Source organism: Equus caballus, chromosome 21 (genome assembly GCF_041296265.1).
Source record: "Equus caballus isolate H_3958 breed thoroughbred chromosome 21, TB-T2T, whole genome shotgun sequence".
In the NCBI taxonomy this organism is placed as follows: Eukaryota; Metazoa; Chordata; class Mammalia; order Perissodactyla; family Equidae; genus Equus; species Equus caballus.
In genome coordinates this window covers 61042938-61062152 of record NC_091704.1, presented here as the reverse complement: position 1 = coordinate 61062152, position 19215 = coordinate 61042938, and the positions used below count along the sequence as shown (strand labels likewise).

At 39.1% G+C, this 19215-nt stretch overlaps 1 protein-coding gene across 2 annotated transcripts in view; it reads right to left on the bottom strand.

Moving 5' to 3' along the window:
• The window catches only part of DNAH5 (dynein axonemal heavy chain 5), a 267250-nt gene that overhangs the window by 186357 nt on the left and 61678 nt on the right, over window positions 1-19215 (bottom strand). For both annotated transcript variants that reach the window (XM_023625835.2, XM_023625834.2), the window contains exons 3-12: window positions 18527-18611; window positions 16162-16322; window positions 14768-14989; window positions 12077-12214; window positions 11174-11350; window positions 9437-9550; window positions 8696-8803; window positions 6466-6588; window positions 5700-5915; window positions 2624-2731 (exon numbers count right to left, since the gene is read on the bottom strand). In XM_023625835.2, the coding sequence (XP_023481603.2) occupies window positions 2624-2731; window positions 5700-5915; window positions 6466-6588; window positions 8696-8803; window positions 9437-9550; window positions 11174-11350; window positions 12077-12214; window positions 14768-14989; window positions 16162-16322; window positions 18527-18611 (1452 nt within the window). The remainder of the gene's footprint in view (window positions 1-2623; window positions 2732-5699; window positions 5916-6465; window positions 6589-8695; window positions 8804-9436; window positions 9551-11173; window positions 11351-12076; window positions 12215-14767; window positions 14990-16161; window positions 16323-18526; window positions 18612-19215) is intronic.

Genomic DNA, 19215 nt, shown 5'->3' with positions numbered 1-19215 from the left:
AATCTGGACAGGCTTCCAGGTTCCAATCACCTTGACAGTGGAGCCCTGAACACAATCCTAATTCAGATCAGTCATGTACCCCCCCCCCCCCCACCCTCCAGCCTTTCATCTTGGAGATACCACAGTTACTGGTCCTCTCCATTCTTCCTCGCCAAGACTCATCCCCCCTACTCACTCCATCCAGGGTCATAGGAAGGTCAGTATTTTTACTCCTGTTTTATAAAGACAAGGGCTGAATTCATGAGAGTGGGTGTGTGATTTAAAGGAGAGAGAGTAGAAAGGTTGGTTAAGCGAAAGAGGATGGAAAAAGGGACAAAGAAGTCAAAGGAAAACTAGTCATCCAACCAAAGAGAAGTGGACTATTTCTGAAATGGAAGATAAGATAAATAATAGTGTTGAATTTAAAAAAGAGAGAGAGAGAGATTAAGGAGAATAGGAACCGATGTCTATAACTAATGCTTAAAAACCAGGCCATAGAACAATTATAAAATTATATTCTTGGTATTATAAAAAGTGGACACAGGTTTGAAAAGGTCTCTCCGTCACACTCATTCCATTACGTTTAGAACATACACACCGTTCTAGCATCAAGCACAGCCTCTCTCTGAAGGCTTTCCTAATCCTGGGTAAGTAGAAGTGCGGGATTATTTTCCTCCTAGGTTCACATCCTACTGTATGAGTTGTAGCAATTCTCAGATTCTGAGGCCTGTCCTCCCTGTAAGTTTCTTTAGGACTTCTCTGGACTTTATCTTTTTCACTTTGAATCCTTACTTCCTGGTGCAATATCAGAATATTGTACTTTCATATTTTGTCATTTTAGCTACTATTTGTCTTTTTTTTAATGATATATTCATTACTCTGTTCTAACTTATATGTACTTATATTCCAATCATATCACATGTCTGCCTCTGTCTGCCTGTGAGCTTCGAGGGCAAACCTACTAAATTTATTTCTGTATTCATAACCCACAGCATAGAGCTCAATACATAATTGATGTACAGTAAGTGCTTGTTTAATTGCAATAAATCTTGTTCTTATTAATTCATTACTCACACATTAACTCAGCCAACATTCTTTGCTCTCCATTTATATAAAGTGCCATCCCCTAGGCCCTGAAGACACAGATAGGAAGGAATACGATTCCTGCCCTCAAGGTGTTCACCAAATACCTATATTCCACATATAATCTACTGAAGTACCATGTGATCAGAAACTGATGGAAAACACACATGAAGACTTGACAAATGAACACTGACCAAGGAGCAGAGAATCAGGATCTGCCACTGGCCATCAGTTTCCAACAAGAGATCAAGTCCTTATGTCTGAATTGGCCCCCAAAAGAGGTCACTGCTTAAATTATTACAGGCACTGTATCGTCCTATCAAATGAAAAGTGTCTTACAGCATAATAGTTAAAAACCTGAATCCTAGAGCCAGAATTCCTGCATTTAATCCCAACTGTACTACTTGTTATCTTTGTGACTTTGGGCAAGTCCCTGAACCTCACTTTACCTTTTTCCTCCTCCACAAATGAGAGTAATAAGAACACCCAATTTAATAGGATTATTGTGATAATTAAATGGAGTAACACCTATAACGTGCTTAGATCAGAACCTAATGTATAGAATTAGCTAGTTTTATGATGATTCCTTTTGCCATTGAACGCACCCCTCCAAAAATGCCTCAGAGGTCTTTTCCCCTTGAGGTATACCAATTTATTTCAAACCAAAAATTTTGGAAAAGAAGCAACAGAATGGCCATTTTCCTTTTGTAATCAGAAAGGTGCACACTTTGCACCTCACTGGGATAAAAAGAAGTCTGCATATGAATTATGGTCAATATCTATTGGCTTGTCTCCCCACCTCACCCTCCTTGATTCCCCTTCTCCGATACAAACATTCCCAACCACCCCAGAGGGGGTCCCATCCCCCTGCTTTTACCACATGACCCCACAAGTGATATGCCTGGGGTGAGGCACCCCACTAGAACTGGCCAACCCAAACTCTTCCTTAGGCATTTAGAGCTGGGGTTGGTCCTCTGATATGTTCTCAGCAGCTGAAGGTGGCCATACACTGCTGATGTGGACTGGAGGTCAGGATGGCTGGTCTGAGCACTAGCAGTAATAGTGAGTAGGAGTAGGGGTGGGGAACGAGAGAAGGAAGGGAGAAAGGGGTCGAGAGGCTGAGTCAGTCCTAGTGCCGCTATTTCTAAGGCCAGTTGCAGCCCTGCCTTTGGGATCTGCAGCCATTGCTGACCGTTTGCTTAGGCAACCTCTGGTCATAATCATTGCTGTAAAGTAACAAACAAATGGTAGCAAATTTCTATATTCTAATAGCATTACGTTTCAACAGAAGATGAAAGTCAATTTTCTAAGAACTAAAATGGAAGACATGCAAAAGTCTGTGATTACAGATCATTATCCAAAGCTATCTTTAAGACCCTTTAATCCATGAAAAAGAGCCTTCAATTATTAATCTGAAATCACAAAACACAGGCTGAGGTTGCTATCGGTCACCTCCACGATGAAGACGTCTCTCCCCTCTGAATGGGTAATGATTAGCAGCATTATACATAAGGAAAAAATAAACACACGACTGTCATCAGGAATTTATTATACAACCTACATGAAGGTCATTAGTCTGCTTGCAAAACTCTTCATAATCCTGGTCAAAATCTATTTTCCGCTGGTCTAAGAAATTATAGTCCTTTTTCTTTATAGTGGCAACAATACTCTGAAAAGCGATGAAAGAAATAAGACAATATTTTAATATTCTTGCATTACTTAATTAAAATGACCTTTAAACATAGAACCTGTAGAATCATTTTCAAAAAATCCACTTAAAAGGAGCCTTATTTCTTTAATGACTCACATTGCTTAATGCTTATTCCAGGCAGTAGAACGTTGCCTACTGCCTTCAAAGAAATCATTTGGAAAGCATTTTCATGAGGTTTTATGCATTTTTGAAGAAAAATATAAAATAAAAACTACATCTTAAAAGTGAGAAAGGTGCTTTTCTCTAAAAATTTCTTACTAATCAGATCTGAAATAATAAAAAAGAAGCCCAGAGGAGAATGCACTAAAAGATTTTTTTATTAAAAAGGTTAAATCTCCTCAGAAAGTAAATAAGACTTTAACAGAACACAAACTGAGGGAGAAAACGGTTATGTTATAATATCTATAGATGAAATACTATCTTCTAAGCCTCAAGTATCTTAAATAAAATGTCAAACCACAATCTACCACTTAAAGAATCTCTAGAATTAATTGCTTCTTCCCACCCTGCAAAGCTGCAGTCTGTGACTACAAAAGTACAAATTAGGCAACTTATCTCCTTGAAAATACTATTATCTGAAGTTTTGTTTGCTCTGAATAATGAGCTATAATGCTCTGTGATCACTCTTAACCAGATTCTAAGCCATTCTCAAACTCGGGAGCCCACACTGTTGACACAGGCATATAATTTTTATGAAGACTGTTGGCCCTCCTTCCACAATCTCCTCTTCAAAGTCATTGCCATTTACACATCAATTCAAATCTCTCAAGAGACAAAAGTGTATAAACTGCATAACTTCGTGAATCAAGTTTACTTGTTAAAACAACCTACACTTTCATGCTATACAACTACAAAATGAGTTCAATTTATAAGTTGTATATATAGAATATGACCCATTGTATTATATGAAATGTCTAAAAGAAGTACGGAAAAGCTGCATTACATTTCAATGGGGTAATTAAAAAGATTTGGGGAGGGGCCTGGCCTTGTGGTGTAGTGGTTAAGTTCGTGCACTCTGCTATGGCAGCCCAGGGTTCATGGGTTCAGATCCTGGGCACAGACCTACACACCACTCATCAAGCCATGCTGTGGTAGCATCCCACATAGAAGAACTAGAGTCACTTACAAGAGGAAGATTGGCAACAGATGTTAGCTCAGAGCCAACCTTCCTCACCAAAAAAAAAAAAAAAAGATTTGGGGACCTTAGAAAATTCTACTGTATGATTGGATTTAATGGTCACTTAAGAGTACTAAATTAAGTGAATAAACTGATTAATCACGACCTTTAAACCAACTAGTCAAACTCAACCTACTTAATCATTTACTTGACAGATATTTATTGCACACCTACTAGGTGCCAGGAAGCTCTGAAGATACAGGAATGAACAGAACAAACATCCCTCGGGAAAGTTACATCCTTGGTAGGGAAAAGGGGTCAGAATGTATGTAAGTCACAAATAAATGAACAGGATCATTTCAGACAGTGATAAAATGAGTAATGTGACATCGAGTGATTGAGGGGAAACAGAGACAAAGGAAAACTTAATCGAGACAGTTGTTTAAATTAACATCCGGCGCCCATGGAGGAAATAACCATGTGATGATCCAGGGGCAGAACTTTGCAGAAAAGAAGCTCTGCAAACCATAAAGTGGGCCGAACTGACCTGTCCTGTGTCTGGAAAACACGCAATGAGGAGAAAGGAGGCAGGAGGGGTGGACAGCGCCTTGACAGCCGTGTAAGGAACCCGAGTTTCATTTTGAGCTTCCAACACTGGGACTAATACACGAAAATCTCCCCTTATGCTTTCACAAACCATCTACATTTTATCTCACTTCCCTCTGGCACATCCATTCTAATCAGTATTTCACGTTAGATTTCAAAGCCGTTTCTCCTCCCAGTATTTTTATCAGGTTAGAATGGTCTTTATCTGCATTTAGACGTATAACTCAACTTCTCATTCAAAAATAAACTTTGCAATATGTTCCAAAGTTATTTTTCATTAAGAATAGAAAACAAATAAATTCCAAATTGAAAAATTAATGGACATATTCTCTCTTTGTCTTGAAAAACTGTCGATTTCAAAGTATAGATTATCCACCTTGCAGATTACACACAGCCCACCTAAAATGTTTCCTGCTATATAAAAAAGGTCTTTTCTTTTTCTCTTCCAAAATCTGGTGTACTCAGGAAATGAAAAAGACTCCTTATATTGGCCTAAACTGTTAGACTACAAAAACCACTGTATAGCAATAAATTATATGATCCTTTTCAAATTCAAGTTTTAGTGTCACTGTCCCCAAACAAGAAAAAAATTCACTACATCCCCATCAAGAATTTAAAACACATTTTGTTTGTAAATCGTTTTTAAAAAATCTTCAAAACATCATTAGATCACTGTGCCCACTTTATAAACCAGGATTAGTCACATGTATACCCTTAAAAGATGAAGCAGTTAGAAGTCAAAATAATTAGGAGTGGTAGAGCTACAATAAAATCTAGCCTCTTTTATTTTTTAACATGTGTCCAAATAAAATGCTTAAATGCAGAAATAATCAGCTGCCACTCAGAACTCAGTGCCAACTAGTGCCTGACACATAGTATATGCTTCATTAAATATTTCTTGCATGAATAAATGAAATAATGTCATATTTAAACATTTTTCTTGCGCTACTAATGAAAATGCTTTTACTAACGAGGATTAATTTTAGGCCATTGGGAAGTCATTCTCACAACCACACACCTGAAAAGAACATATTAGCACCATTATACAATTCTCAAACAAATTTAATTGAATTTCTTTATTGTTTAAGGGTGATGAGGTTATATTTTACATTAAGGACTATTTGAATCATTCTAAGTACAGTTATTTCCATAAAACATTAAAGTTTTAGTTATGGATAAGAGTAGAAATTTAAAGTACAATACCTGGTATTTAGTGACCATTTCTTCCAGCCCTTCAATTTTAGAATCTTGCAGGACTGAATACGTCTTGAATGTTGTAAAGATATCCATTATCTTGGCAAGGCGTCGGTGGAAAGTTTCAAACTTTCCAAAAATATACATCTCACTAAATTCAAATTGTTTTTCATTTGGATCTTGTTTAAGCTTTTGTTTTGTCTTGTGAAAGCAGTGCTGGTATTCCTTAAAATAAAAAAGCAAAATATAAGAAAGGGAACATAACAAAGATATCAACCTTATTCTCTTAAGTAAAGGTGATGGCAAACTTAGGATGGATTATCATTGCAAGCCCTTTCACAGCTTCATCCCTTGGTATTTACTCGTCCATCAGCCTGGAATATCATCTTTTGCCATCCTCCAATCTAGTAAATTTCTAATTATTCATGATGCAGCTCAAAGATGCAGTCTTTCGACCTTGGTCCTACCATGTTAATAACAGTCTCACTGTATGTCTATCTCCCTATTAGTCTATAAGAAGCTTAGGGAAAACTACCTCATTTCAGTCATCTTTGCATCTCCAGTACTTGGTGTGGTGCTGGGACATAGTAGGCACCCAAAGAGGGTAGAATAAGTGAATGAATTTTCTGGAAAGGTTTATTAATATTCAATTTTCTTAATGGTAAAGAATTACTGTTCTTCTTAACAACCAATAATATGATAATAATTTAAGATGCACTGGCAAAAACAACATAAAAATAATGAAACGTTATCTAAATATTAGGCTGACCATTACCTGCTTAAGTTTAATCGCAGATAATATTTTTTCCACAACAGCATCCTGTGGCTGGCTCCAGATGGAAGCGGTTCCATTGTTGGTAATATAAGCTTTACATGCAGATATCATCTGATTGGTCACCTGAAGTTTCCCAATAAAATCATGTTATGTACATAAAACAGCCATCAGCTATAAAGTGGATCAGAGGGTCCTTAACTCTTCTACCTCTCAGAGTGGACAGCCTGTGAACCGGAACTTTGGGGTTATTTTTTCCCATCGCAACTATGATCAAGCACTAACCCTTTTTTCCCCAGCTTTACTTAAGCATAATTGACAATTAAAAATTGTATATATTTAAGGTATACAATGTGATGGTTTGATATACGTATAGACAGTGAAATGATTACCATAATCAAGTTAATTAACACATCCGTCACCTCACATAGTTACCATTTGTGTCTGTGTGAGTGTGTGAGTGTGTGTGCATGCGCACACGTGTAGGGAAGACTTAAGATCTGCTCTCCTAGCAACTTCCAAGTATACAATACAGTATTATTAACTATAATCATCATTCTGTACATTAGATTCCCAGAACTTATTCATCTTATAGTTGAAAGTTTGTACCCTTTCACCAACATCTCCCGTTTGCCCCACCCTCCAGCCCCTGGCAGCCATCATTCTACTCTCTGCTTCTATTTGTTCGACTTTTGTAGATTTCACACATGTATTGTCAAAATCATTTGTGAAATCACAGAGTTAGAAGTGCTATGGGAAATCAACAATTCGGGGCACCTTGTTTATGCTGGATGAAAGTCTTAACCAACCACGAAAAGATTCACTTCTCTACCTAAAAGCTGTTGAATTTCCCCCATCTCCTTAGGTGGCTTGCTCTATATTTTAACTCACAGTTTCTAAGTGCCACGTAAAGGATTGTCCCCCCGATCGTTTCATGCCACATGATCTGTAGCAGAAATGTCAAAAGGAGAAGGAAATAGAGAAAATTAAAGCTAATACAAATAACCTCTAACATTTTATTCATCCCTCCCAAATTTAAAAAAACTTCAGAATTTTCTTGGTGACTTTTTTATAAATTAAAAGGAAAAGTAGATGACTGCTGTATGCATGGAATGATATGGTGGCTGGGATTTGCAGTGAAAAGGTCAGGAGTGTAAGTGGGATGAGATTGGCCGTGTGTTGATAGTTGCTGAATCTGGATGATATGTACACGAGGGTTCAGGTTACAATTCTCTTTCCTTTTGTACCTCTTCAAAATTTCCATAATGAAATGTTTTTGAAATTTAGGTAGATGGTAGTTTCACAATTTTGTTCAAAAACAAGGCTTGCATTAATACACATGAAACCTAGAGTAATAATGCATATTGGCCTTGAGACGTCTCCCCAGGGAATATCCCCTATGACCCTAACGTGTAGTTTTAAAGTGTGAAGAAGTTGGGAAAGGATCTAGTGGATTTCCCACCTTTCTGCTTAAATACGAGAGCAGAAGGAAGTCTCCCCTTGAGCTCTCAAGGCTAGATGTCCCTATTCCCAGGAAGAATCATGACTCCTACTGCATTAGTAATACACAACACAAGTCCTGATGAGTTGAAAATGCCTCTATCTTGATACAACATTTAATATTTTTGCCTTGGTAGTGAAAAAGTCATTTACTTTTTTGAGAATGTTCAAAATGGGAAAAGCAATAGTGCTCACCACAAACACTTAGGAATTAGGACATAAGGTTTAAACATTGCTATGTTTTTTGGCAAAATCATTATAATTGCTTTATGGATTACTAGAACATTGCAGTGGCTTTTATTACCATGATTACTGTTCTAATAACATCGAGTAAACAACTGTGGCATCAAATAAATTTGAAACAGTGGCTTATAAAATATGAAACAGGAGGTAGCCAGTAAAATGTAGTTTTTCTTAATTAAAATTACCCAATAGGAATAAATAATGTGCTAAATAACATAGAAAAAGAAAATCCAAAAAAGAATCTTTTTTAATTTTTATTATATAACACAATATATATTAATATAATGACTTTGAGAAATAATGTTTTATGATTTGCTAGAATCAGCCTCTCACATAAACTTAATTCTATCTCTCTTGAGAGATTAAGCTTTTTTAAAATTGTAGACTACATAGTTACTGAATTGTGCTAATGCGGTAATTTTTAATTATCAAAAAATTGACCATTGGTAAAGAAATATAAGTGACCATGGACTCTACACCATGCACCTACCTTTACAAAGAGAGACGTGATCTTCTCAGAGGTGTTATAGTAATGAGAGATACGATAGATCATTTTAATTGCATTGATAAGTGTAGGAATAGAATCAATCATGGATATCTGGAAGACATCACAAAAGTTTTCAGGGAAACAATTACCAAGTTCAGCAAAATTCTAAGGTCTAATCATTTTATCTTCATTAGAATAAAATTTAACTAAGAGATTTTTATTTAAATTTTTAAAATATTATCTAATACTTTACATAAATATATTTAATTGGTAATTTTATTTGCATCGTTTATTCCTATGCAGTTAATGCATGCAGTTAGTGCAATGAATGGTTTCAATGCATTAGCTTTCTGTTAATGACAAGGAGGTGGTGTTAACAGTCCATTTTGTAATAAATAAAAGTAGGCATTTCCTAAAGTTAAAAGATAAAGAAAAAACAGCAATGAGTCTTCCTACAGTTCTTTGAGTATAGTCCAGAATGTCAATTTCAATATTTAATGGAATATGCAATAAATGTTTTTAAAATATAACATGACATATACACCTTCAATAGATAGATAGATCTATAGATAGATAGATGGATAGAAATATAGACATGTATATATATACAATTTTCTTGAAAATAAAAGGGGTTTCTAAGACTTTTCCAACAAGCTGTAGTATCAACAAACCAAACCTCATATTCAACTCTGCTAGTATCAAAGGACCATCAGTAGACTAAGGGAGTAGAACTCTTTAACTCACAGGGTCGTTGCTGTACAAGGGGTCGCAGCACTTTTCAAGTGTGTACAAATATTTGACATTGTCCTTCGCTTCGTTAGCTGCGTCAGTGATTCGAATATCCATCTCCCGCCAAGTCTAAGCACAACACAGGAAAGCAATTTTCATGCAATTATTAACAGAGGAACTTCCAATTTAAAGCTGCTAAGAGTCACCACAAGTTACTTGGGTCACACCTTCAGTTTGTCCTGTGCATCTTGCATAAAACTGAATCCAGAGAGATGAAGGACATTGCCACACTGAAGAGCAATTTAAAATTTTTGACTATATCTTTAAAATCATCTCTTCAAGGCCTTCTCTTACAAAATCTGTTCAATAACTAGGACAGAGGATCAAGAGGGCAGCACCTCCCTTTAAGCACATACCTTCTCTCCTCCACTGGCTACTGGATCCACTTTGTACCTCACCCCTATATTTTCTATCTTCCCTCCATTCTAATCTGAACTCCTTTTCCTTATAACCCTATACTTCTGTTCATCCATTAATATGGCAATTATTTATTAACTGCCAACCATATGCCGGGACTGTGCTATGAGCCAGACACTTCAAAATGGAAAGATATCTAAGAGTGGGAGAAGTGAAAGGAAATTATCTAGCACAAGCTAACATGTTCATTTGACTTCATGGAAGTCCCCCTATTAATATTTCTGAACTGTAACCCAATGAATGATTATATTTCTTTGAGCAATGATACAAGGTAAATCTAAAGCACAGTCATTGAAATGGATTATTATTGATTATTTAAATTATTTTCACAGATTGAAACATCCATGCAAATAGCTAACGTGTCTTTATGGCACCAATGCCAGGTGTGGTAGGCAGCCTCTACAATGGTCCCCAATGATCATGAACTCCTGGTATTCATGTTCTTGTGTCATCCCCTGCCCTTGATCATGGGCTGAATCTAGTAACTCACGTCTAATAAATAGAATGTGACAAAAGTGAGGGGATGTCCGTTCTGGTATTAGTGTACCAAAGACCATGGCTTCTATGTGGGGTGCTCTCTTGCACTCTCTGACTTACTCCCTTTAAGGGAAGCCAGCTGCCATGTTGGAGGCCGCCCTGTGGAGAGGCCCATGTGGTAAAGAACTGAAGGAAGCCTCCAGCCAATAGTTAGCAAGAAATCAAATTCTGCAACAACCACATGAACAACTTGGAAGCAGATCCTGCCCCAGCTGAGTCTTCAGATGAGCCAACAGCCCAACTGCAACTTCATGAGAGACTTGAGGCACCCAGAGTCAGAGGCACCCAGCTGAGCTGCACCCAAATTCCTGATACATAAACTGTGAGATAATAAATGTGTGTTTTAAGTTGCTAAGTTTTGGGGTAATTTGTTACACAGCGATATAAAACTAATATACTAGGACTTAAAAAAAACATAGCTAAGGTAAGTTTCATTAATTACTATTCCTTGTTGGTCTGAATTCATAATATATATAAAATTATGTTATTATGTTACATCTTAATTATATGCAATGCCCTCTAATAATACATATACATATATATACACCAACAAATACCTTTAATTCAAAGGCTATTTCCACAGTATCCAAAAGTATAAAAAGGCAATATTATCCAATCTTAAATTTTTTTCATAAAGTTATAATAACATATTTATGTTCCTAACTACTCTATGACATGAAAATACACATAGAGAATTTTCATTCCCATTTCGTTAAGCAAAAAGAAATGGCTGACAACCTTCAGAAGTTTTGACTTGGCAGCAGCGAGCACTGCCAACACAGCCTTCACATCCGGGCTTTTTAATTGATCCAAAAGGTAGTTAAATTTGGATAGCCTTTTTTTCCAGTGCTCCAGCTCTGCTCGGGGCCCAAGGTCATCTGCTTCCTTCCGCAGCTGATTGTTTTCAGCAAGGACCTGTAAATGCACAGGAGAACCATAAACCATTGAGTTGGGCTGGAGATAGGAAAGTTATACATAAACAAAAAAGTAAGGAAATAAGTAAATTATGTTTTTTGAATCATGATATATTTTCATTCATTTGCATGCTTCAAATGACAGCCTTTTACTACTTCAACAAAAATTTAGTTGCCTGGTTCTAATTGCAAACTATTTACGCAAGGAGCTTTAATGAAGCTTTGGAGGACCTGGCCTCAGCCTTGGCTGTTCACTTACTACGCGCTCTCAGCAGTATAACCTTGGAAAGCCCCCACGCCTTAAGTTGGTTAATTTTCATTGTGCTTAATTTTTGATGCAAAGTCCACCTTCACTTAGGACTTTTTTGAAAATATTTTTTTTGAAAGTTAAGTCTAAAGCTCCCTTTTGGAGGACATGCTGAATTGGAAAACTCCTGGTACCTCTACAGTTTCTCACCAAAGTGAATTATACCATGAGAAAAAAATTGGCGACATTCACTCTTCTAGTTAAATAAGTATATAAAGTCACTTACATTCACCTCTTAGAATTCTTACTCTCTCTTCTTTACTAATGACTATAAATTAAAACCACATTGAACCTGTCAACTTTTTAGGGACTTGTGATAAAAATATTTAGGCATATGGGAATGGCATATGATACACCTTCTTCCATTCACTTGTTCAGTAACATGGCATCTGAAACTGATGTTTGGTTTCTGAAAATTACCTGTTCTGTCTGTTTGATCCATATTTTCATACAACCTTCTATCTTTTCCAAAGTCTCAGGGTTATTAGCTAGAGTCAAATAGTCTATTGGTTCTTTCAGGGTTTTCAGTTCAAATATGTCACACTTTTGAAGCTTCACCTAATTAAAATGAAAGTTAAATAATAAGTGGATGCTTTTATAAACACACACTCACACACACTAACACACTTCTGATTGACCCCTCGGCTTAGACGGATCTTAAGGGAATCCTCTAGTCTCAACTCCCCTCTCCCTGAAGAAAGATCACAAAAGCATAGCGCAACGTATAATGCCCAATATTCCCCATGTATTAAGGACACCACTTGAGAGGATTGATTCTGACATCAAATTTGTGGTCAAAAGAAAAAAGAAAGAGTGAACTAGAGAGATAGAGAGTCATAAGATCATAGAATCTGGGAACGGATAAGGAACCTGGAAATTAAAGCATCAACTCATGAAACCAAGGAAAGTGGAGGAGCTTCAAGGAAATTGATTGAGGGGAGGGGTGATTTATAATCTATCACATTTTTCTTTGAAACTAACCAATAGCAAACACACAAATTCATTTCATTGGGGAGAGTGAGAGGAAGGGGGTAGGGAAGGCCGGGTGTTGGATTTTGACTTGATAAAGAAATCTAGTGTAAGGGGCCAGCCCGGTGGTGCAGCAGTTAAGTTCATCCGCTCAGGTTGGGCAGCCCAGGGTTCACTGGTTCAGATCCCGGGCGCGGACCTGTGTACCGCTTATCAAGCCATTATACGGCAGGCATCCCACATATAAAATAGAGGAAGATGGACACAGATGTTAGCTCAGGGCTAATCTTCCTCTAAAAAGAAAGAAAGAAAGAAACCTAGTGTATCTTTAAACACATATAACACAAAATGGACCTTAATATTTGATAAGGACATTGGCCTTCTGGTAAAGGTGCACCTGGCACTGTAAATCTCTAAATTCATATCTCAGGTCCAACCCCACTATACCAACAAGAGAGCTAGCATATTTCTCTCAATTGGTTCAGAACCAGCAGGAAAGGGTATGGCTGTTTGTCACCCTCAAATGCCAACATGGCCGAGGAGCCCTTCACAAAGCCCAGCCCTAAGAGCTTCTTGGTAAACCAAGGTAAAACCAAAGAGTGTGCTGGGATGTGTGGAAGGTGCAGGCTGGGGAGATGCTGGGTTCACACTCTGCCCCCTTCAAACCAGCCGAAAGAGGCCTGTGGGATGAGGCAGTAGCCCACTACTGAGGCCTGCTGCAAGGGGACACTGTAGCAATCTGGCCGGCCCCCTCCAGGTTTCCTGTTTCCTTTACTTGCCTTCCTAATTAAGCCCTGCCAGCTCTGACCCCTGATGGCCCTCAGTCCTGGTTCCCAAGCCCACCCCTGCTCAGAAGCTCTGTGTTGCCCCATCCACATGGGGCTCAGAGGCACTGCTCTGTCCTCCCTGAGCCTAGCCTCCCTGCTCAGTGTTTTTCACTTTACTACATTCTGAAGAGCTCCAAAAACCCACCAGGGCAGCCACATGCTCTACACCCCTGTGCCTTGATGCTGCTTCCAGACTGGAAGGACCTCCCAGCCTCCACCCCTGCCTCCCCGACACTGCACCTTCCTCCTGCCACATCTAGAAGACTCCTTCGTTCCACAGGGGAGGGCTCTGGGCTTCATGAAGTGGCACTGCCTTCCTCCTGTGTGGGGATCCATCCCACCCTTTGTTTAATACCTCTACTACAATATGAAGTGGAACTATATGAAAGCATGGCTTTTCTCAGTAGAACAGCAATTTAATTTGGTTCAACTTGCATTTTAGTATGGCCTGCATCATAATTAATAGGAAATACAACTCAGACGTTAGCTGGAATCAACCTGCTCCTGTCCAGATAAAATTACCCACCTCCTGCATTCCACATCCTTTAGAAAGTTTAATGCCTCCCTCTGGCCCAATATCCCAATAGGACCCAACAGGTCTCAGTATCCTCTGGAGCGTGGTGAGTGCTACATTGTCACTGGTATCACGGGATCCATTTCTCTACCTCCGATACATGCCTGATCTGGGCTGTCATCTGTCACAGTTTCGCATCCACCACCCTCTACCCTGAGTAATCACTTACACAGGCTTATTGTAGCTAGCACAAATTTTATGGAAGCTAAATTCCACATTTGCCAAACTTATTCTTAAAGGCCCTTTGGTCACTAGCTGAACCACAGGACCAGATCTACTCTCTCGAGATATCAATTCCTCTCTCCTCCCTTCTCTTCAGGATTTCCTCCATCCCTACCCACCATCCACCCATTAGACACACACACATTCTCTCTCTCTCTCTCTCTCTCTCTCTCTCTCTCTCTCCCTCTGGTTCCAACCCCTTTCCTTCTCAAATGCAGAACAATGCCGCAAGCATTTCATACTCTTCTTTCTGCAGTCAAACATCTGACATGACTGAGTAAAGCCCTACATCACAGCCAACATTTCTATGGAACCCCTAATGTATTAATCACTATAAACTATAGGAACTTAAATCTAGTCACTGCCAGATCTTGAGGGGATAATAAAAATGCCCACGACATTTTTTCAAGATTTGCAGGGTAGTGGAATTAAGACCATCCAAGAGAAGGATTACGCATTTATATGTTGCATTAGTTCACCATCTGACTATTTGTGAAAGAATAACGTATTTGTTCTTACCTTCTCCTTCAAACTCTCCTGCGCGCCCAACAGGACACTCACAAAGCCTTCCAGAGAGCTCAAGAACTCCTGCCGAATGTTGGATGCTTCCTGCAGACCCTCGAGCTCACCCCAGCCATGGCTCGTGGCCCTGAGAGCAGGGATGAAGATGTCCGACAGCAAACGTCTCACACTATTGAGCAGGCCTCCATCTGCGGTATCCAACATGTTGAAGCTCACCTCCTGGAAAACGATTAGGGGATGCTCTACCATAAAGATTATCCTCAGTTGCAACACAGCTACTAAGTCGTTTCTGAATGTGTTAATTAACCAAATATCCTATGGAAACAAGTGAGGACCAATCAAATGAGAAAAACACAGGCTATTATTTTCAGAGCTTGCTAGGGCAAGGGAGTTGACCACATCACTTGCATCTGGCAGACTCAAAGGCAGGCAGAGGAGTGGGGAAGCTTCACAGTGGAGAACAGGGAAGGTGTGCCCCAGACAGAGGCTGTTGGCATGGGGAAGCTGGAGGCAGGCTAGCTAGAAAGGGGATATCCTGTGTGATTGGTTAGGGGTACACATTTGGGTTTCTCTGGCTGGTCCCAAGTTGGAAGTGGGGACAAAAATTAGGGAAGCTGTCAGCCATCAATCAAGTCCTGGCCCTGCTGGCCGACTGTTAGAGCAACTATCGTGTAGCTTCCTCGCTGGCTTCCTGCAAGTCTGACATAGCAGGCTGGCTACCTGCTTGTTTACTGCAGGTAAGGGAGTCGGTTTCCCAGGCAGCTTGCTGCAAGTTCTTGGTCAAAGTTCTATTTTCTATATGGTCTAGCCATTGGCCATTTGTATGCTCAGTCTCTCAATCCAGCAAATTATTATTCTGACACCTTGATTAAGACGTAAGCTTTATACTATTCTAAATTTCAATCATCAAAATAAAAGCATGAAACAAGTAGACACAGGATGTTTACCAGTTATTTGCTCCAAGCAGATTATGCACCCACTGAGGGCAGGCGAGACTGGTACAGAAGACCTTACTTCGCACAAAAAATAAAGTTGTATACCCACTTTTAAATGGATGAAATTTGACACTAAGTAAATTACGTATGGGGAATACTTTTTAAAAGGAAAGACTTCACTGTTACACACACACACACATATACGCACATGTGAACATACACACATATAATGTTATATCAATTTTTGTTAATAAATTGAATATTAAGCCCTCTTACTCAACAGATTTAAAGCAAACGTCCTCTTAATTACTTGTTTTAAATGCTTTTAAGAATAATTCTTTGAAAGTAGTTTTAAATATTTAATGAACACAATGGTTGTCTCCATAGGGAAGGATGTTTTTGTAAAATTTATGTGATTTTGGTAATTCGGGGTAAAGGATTGCTTTTGCCCCTTACCCGATGGATGTTCTCAGGGGTGATGGCTCTGGAAGGGTCGGTCCTGATGAAGAAGACACATACCCCTGTAAGAGCAACATCTTTTCCCTCGGTCACAAACACCTTAGGTTTTTTAATCTTTCCAGAAATAGAATTTACTCCTGTGGGAGAGCCAAGTTGTCCTACAAATGCAAAAGAATTTTAGTTTCACAAATGCTATATACAGTCCACATGGTTGCCTCTTGGAATGAAATTTTCTTGTTAAAATACTGTCATGCTGCCTTGTCCATGTGCCCTAGGAGGTCCACCATCTGGGCAATCTATAACCTGAACTCTAAAGGGATCTAAAAGGATCTGTTTGATTCTAGATCATAGGTTCATTTCAAAATTGTTGCTCCAGGAAAAAAACAGGAATGGGAGGCACAGGAATAAGAGAGTTTGGTCCAGAGCAGATTCTTGCTACAGCTGTAAAAGTCATCTCTCCATCTTCAATGATGAGAAGGAGATGAGAAGGGGAGAGAGAGGAGACAGTGAGAAGGGGAGAGGGAGGGGACAGCATCTATTGGTGCTGTGTGTCAGACCCTCTGCTTGACACTTTGTTATTAAAACTTACTACAAACCTGAAGGCAGCTGTGACCTGTCCCAAGTCACACAGACAACACGTAGCAGAGCCAAGATCAAAAACCATCTCTGACTACAAAACTGCAGCCCTCCACTCCCCCTGCTTCTCATCCTCTGTCATAGTCTGGCTGGCCCTTCAGTATATTGCTAGAGTCAGGATCATGCAGAGGCAGGAGAGCAGCGTGGTGAACAGTGTGGGCTCTAGAGTCAGACTCCCAGGGCTCCAGTCTCAGGCTGCACTTCCCAGCCATGTGACCTTGGGTAAGTCACTTAATCTTTCTGTGCCTGAGTTTTCTCATCTGAGCAAGGCCCAGGGAAAGCCAGGTCAGCCAGCTCAAGATAGTGCCACTCAAGCAAAAACTTCCCTGACACGTCTTACCTCTTGTGTCTGTCCTGCTTTGAGCCTGACACAGTCAGAAACTGTGATTAACATGATGTGGACAAGGGGTAGGGATAAGTTCAGGAAACAGAGGAGGACCCCACGCTCCTCTCCCATGGCAAATCCCGACCTTCAGAGGCCCCTGCTGCGAGGGAGAGGGGATGAAAGAAAGAGGGAGGGCCAAGAGTGGGGAATATTTAACTTTAGATCAACTAGTTTTGATTAACTAGGTATTCTCAGTTTCTGAATTGAAATTGTGTCTGTAATCTGAAGTGACCATAGGAATTCTTCTTATCCAAAAATATCCAGAAAGTCATGGGATTGTCTGAATTTTAATCCAAGTTCAGAAGAAAAGCTACTCCCACTGAAAAGCTTTAAAGGGAGAGTAGGAAACAAAAATAAACCTCCGTTTATGTTTACATCCCATGAACTCTTCTTGTTCAATGTAAGGTTGATACACAAAGGCCAGACTCACTCAGTGCCTAGTCCATGGGTGAACTGAGCTTAGGCTTACATTTGGGGATAGAATTCAAAACTTCTGTCTTGTTTTGATTTTTCACTAGAAATGTAATGGATTTTCTAACCACAAAATATCAGATGATAATTTGGAGAAAATGCCAGTCATTTGGAGTATGCATATATAATTTCCTCAGTTTTTAAACAAAGAAACATAGTCATACTATATGCCAACAGCAATAACTATTTTCCCTTTCTTCAAAAAGGTCATAAAAGGACTGCATATGATATTTTAATACAGTCATAATATATTTGTTTATGTCCCTACTTTGGCTTTAAACTTATATGAATCCACATAAAAGTTGAATGGGGATATGCCAGTTGAATCCACACAAAGATCTGAAATTTTTCTTAAGTGAAAATGCCTGAACTTGTCACTCAGTATTACAGTTTGAGTCACAGTCAGTAGAAAATAAACATAATATGATATTTAACTGGAAAACTCATGTTACACTTATTGGCAACAATTCCAATGTTTAAAGGAAATAGTGCCTATCTAGAGAAAACACAGATGGCCATAAGAAGTCCTAGAACATAACTACGTAGAATGAACTAGCATGTAAGGAAAGGAAGTCTCAAAATGCAAACTACTTTATTATTCACCAATCACCAGCACAGCTTGCAAAAGGAAACAAAACATCCCAAATAAAGTTAGAATAACCAGGCTAAATACTCACCATTATCTGTCCCCTTTGCTTGGGCTGAAAATAGAACCTGTTCCCCTGGGGCCTCACCCTCCACACCTCGCGGCTCCCCACCTGTCCCACCTCCCAGGGCGGAAGTTCTCACAGCGGCCCTCCTTCATGCCATCCTTGGATAAGCCGAACAACACATTTCTGGGTTATGTCATGTCACATCAAATTTGGATACCTGTTTCTGCCACGTCCACGTCCTGATAGTAAAACATGAGGTGACGAAGGCCTCCAGCAGCAAAAAGCTGATCGATTCTTTCAATCTGGGGGAAAGGAAAGGCAAGGCAGGGACTTTGTTCTGACGTAGAAACTGTGTTAATCGGCATTTACTACCAGCTTTCTTATTCAGATGGGACTGCATCTAATCCAAACCACATAGATGGGATCATATATTTTTCAACATAAAAACCATGAAAGAATAAAGGTCTCACCATAGCGAAGATCCAATTTAAAGAAGTAATTCCATTAATCATAAAAATATTTGCTATATACACACGTTTGAAGAGACTGTCCCTCTTTGTTCACTAATTTCCTAAAGTGTTAAGCTGTTGATAGCAGATATAAATATAGATGTTTCACTGTCACTCAATTGCAGATCAGAAAGAGAGAACAAACCTTTCAAAACCCAGTCTAACACACTAGGGATAATTACAATGAAATTGCAATAATCACTGAAAACTGCCATGAGAACACACATGACTACAGAACACTCATCTAACAGCAGCCTGGAATTTAGCCCCGCCCCTGAGGTTCACTGCATGTCTAGAAGTCAGTCAACCGGCCTGCTACCAATGGAAGCACTTCCACACATAGTCAATAGTAGAGTTTTTTGTTTTTGTTTTTTTAATTTTTTTAATTTTTTTATTG